Raw genomic sequence first — 3,313 nt, forward strand, 5'->3', positions numbered from 1 at the left:
TCCAGAAATGTAGCCTGGAGCTCTGCATTTACTGGTCTCCTGACATTATGGCTACACCACTGTCCCCATACAACCCACAGTTTCCGATGTGTTCCCCGGCATATCTGGTAACATCCTTCGAAATCTCCCCAGCATCCGCTCCAGTGCCCCAATAGTCTCTTGATAATGTAGCAACCAGCCTGAGAGACAATGGGTTCTGAGTTGTACTGGCTCCTGAGTGACCATGTCCCCCTGAGTGACCATGTGCCCCCTGAGTGACCATGTGCCCCTTTTATGACCATGTCCCCCTGAGTGACCATGGGCCCCTGAGTGACCATGTGTCCCTGAGTGACAATGTGCCCCAAGTGACCATGTGCCCCTGAGTGACCATGTGCACTTGAGTGACCATGTGCCCCTGAGTGACCATGTGCCCCTTGAGTGACCATGGGCCCCCTGAGTGACCATGTCCCCCTGAGTGACCATGTGCCCTTGAGTGAACATATGCCCATGAGTGACCATGTCCCTCTGAGTGACCATGGATTCCTGAGTGACCATGGATTCCTGAGTGACCGTGGGCCCCATGAGTGACTATGTACCCCCGAGTGACCATGTGCCCCTGAGTGACCATGTGCCCCTGAGTGACCATGGATCCCCGAGTGACCATGTGCCCCTTGAGTGACCATGTGCCCCTTGAGTGAACATGTGCTTCCGAGTGACCATGTGCCCCTTGAGTGACCATGGATCCCTGAGTGACCATGTGGCCCTGAGTGACTATGGGCTCCATGAGTGACCATGTGCCCCTTGAATGACCATGGGCCCCGTGAATGACCATGGGCCCCTTGAGTGAACAAGTGCCCCTTGAGTGACATGGGCCCCTTTTGTGACCATGACCCCTGAGCGACCATGACCCCTGAGTGACCATGTGCCCCCTGAGTGGCCATGTGCCCCTGAGATACAATGACCCCTGAGTGACCATGGATCCCTGAGTGACCATGTGCCCCTTGAGTGACCATGTGCCCCTGAGTGACCATGTGCCCCTTGAGTGAACATGTGCTTCCGAGTGACCATGTGCCCCTTGAGTGGCCATGTGCTCCCGAGTGACCATGTGCCCCTGAGTGTCCATGTGTCCCTTGAGTGACCATGTATCCCTGAGTGACCATGGATCCCTGAGTGACCATGTGCCCCTGAGTGACCATGTGCTCCTTAAGTGACCATGTGACCCTGAGTGACTACGTGCCCCTGAATGATCATGGATCACTGAGTGACCATGTGCCCCTTGAGTGACCATGTGTCCCTGAGTGACCACTTGCCCCTGAGTGATCATGGGTCTTGAGTGACCACGTGCCCAATGTGTAACCTTGTGCCCCTGAGTGACCATGTGCCCCTGAGTGACCATGGATCCCTGAGTGATCATGTGCCCCTGAGTGAACATGTCCCCCTGAGTGACCATGTGCCCCTGAGTGACCATGGATCCCTGAGTGACCATGTGCCCTTGAGTGACCATGGATCCTTGAGTGACCACGTGCCCCTTGAGTAACCATATGCCCCTGAGTGACCATGTGCCCCTTGGGTGACCATGGATCCCTGAGTGACCATGTGCCCCTGAGTGGCCATTGCCCCTGAGTGACCATGTGCCCCTTGAATGACCATGGGCCCCTTGAATGGCCATGGGCCCCTTGAGTGAACAAGTGCCCCTTGAGTGACCATGGGCCCCTTTTGTGAACATGTGCCCCTTGAGTGACCATGGGCCCCTTTTGTGACCATGACCCCTGAGCGACCATGACCCCTGAGTGACCATGTGCCCCTGAGTGACCATGTGTCACTTGAGTGACCATGGGTTCCTGAGTGACCATGTGCCCCTGAGTGACTATGGGCCCCATGAGTGACCATGTGCTCCCTCAGTGACCATGTGCCCTTGAGTGACCATGTGCCCCCTGAGTGACCATGGATCCCTGAGTGACCATGTGCCGCTGAGTGACCATGAGCCCACTGAGTGACCATGTGCCCTTGAGTGACCATGTGCCCCTTGAGTGACCATGGATCCCTGAGTGACCATGTGCCCCTGTGTGACCATGGATCCCTGAGTGACAAAGTGCCCCTTGGGTGACCATGGATCCCTGATTGACCATGTGCCCCTTAATGACCATGGCCCCAGAGTGACCATGTGCCCCTTGAGTGACCATGTGCCCTTGAGTGATTATGGACCCTGAGTGACCATGTGCCCCTGAGTGACCATGTGCCCGTTGAGTGACCATGGATCCCTGAGTGACCACATGCCTTTGAGTGACCATGTGCCCCGAGTGACCATGGACACCCTGAGTGACCATGTGCCCCTGAGTGACCATGTGCTCTCAAGTGACCATGGATCCCTGAGTGACCATGTGCTCCCAGGTGACCATGGATTCCAGAGTGACCATGTCGCCGAGTGACCATGGATCTCTGAGTGACCACGTGCCCCTGAGTGACCATGACCCCTGAGTGACCATGTGCTCCTGAGTGACCATGGATCCCTGAGTGACCATGTGCCCCTTGAGTGACCATGTGCCCCTGAGTGACCATGTGCCCGTTGAGTGGCCATGTGCTCCCGAGTGACCATGTGCCCCTGAGTGACTATGTGTCCCTTGAGTGACCATGTATCCCTGAGTGACCATGTGCCCCTGAGTGACTACGTGCCCCTGAGTGATCATGGATCACTGAGTGACCATGTGCCCCTTGAGTGACCATGTGCCCCTGAGTGACTACGTGCCCCTGAATGATCATGGGCCTTGAGTGACCACCTGCCCCATGTGTAACCATATGCCCCTGAGTGACCATGTGCCCCTGTGTGACCATGGATACCTGAGTGACCATGTGCCCCTAAGTGACTATGGGCCCCATGAGTGATCATGTGCCCCCTGAGTGACCATGTGCCCCTGAGTGACCATGGATACCTGAGTGACCATGTGCCCCTGAGTGACTATGGGCCCCATGAGTGATCATGTGCCCCCTGAGTGACCATGTGCCCCTGAGTGAACATGTCCCCCTGAGTGACCATGGATCCCTGAGTGACTATGTGCCCCTGAGTGATCATGGATACCTGAGTGACCATGGGCCCCATGTGTGACCATGTCCCCCCCGAGTGACCATGTGCCCCTGAGTGACCATGTCCCCCTGAGTGACCATGGATCCCTGAGTGACCATGTGCCCCTGAGTGACCATGGATCCTTGAGTGACCATGGATCCCTGAGTGACCATGTGTCCCTTGAGTGACCATGTGCCCCGGAGTGACTACGTGCCCCGGAGTGACCATGGGCCCCTGAGTGAACATGTCGCCCTGAGTGACCATGTGCCCCTG

At 56.9% G+C, this 3,313-nt stretch overlaps 1 protein-coding gene across 1 annotated transcript; it reads right to left on the bottom strand.

Annotated features, from left to right (window-relative positions):
* Positions 1 to 271: 271 nt before the first annotated feature.
* Positions 272 to 1,483, bottom strand: LOC122542701 (cold-shock protein CS120-like). The gene has a single exon (XM_043680680.1). The coding sequence runs from the start codon at positions 1,481 to 1,483 to the stop codon at positions 272 to 274; it is 1,212 nt and encodes a 403-aa protein (XP_043536615.1).
* Between the last annotated feature and the right edge of the window lie 1,830 nt (positions 1,484 to 3,313).

The sequence above is a fragment of the Chiloscyllium plagiosum genome, chromosome 41 (genome assembly GCF_004010195.1).
Source record: "Chiloscyllium plagiosum isolate BGI_BamShark_2017 chromosome 41, ASM401019v2, whole genome shotgun sequence".
In the NCBI taxonomy this organism is placed as follows: domain Eukaryota; kingdom Metazoa; phylum Chordata; class Chondrichthyes; order Orectolobiformes; family Hemiscylliidae; genus Chiloscyllium; species Chiloscyllium plagiosum.

Excerpts from the sequence above, each read along its gene's own strand:
- LOC122542701 (XM_043680680.1), bottom strand. The coding sequence starts at position 1,483 with ATGGTCACTCAAGGGCACATGGTCACTCAGGGATCCATGGTCACTCAG.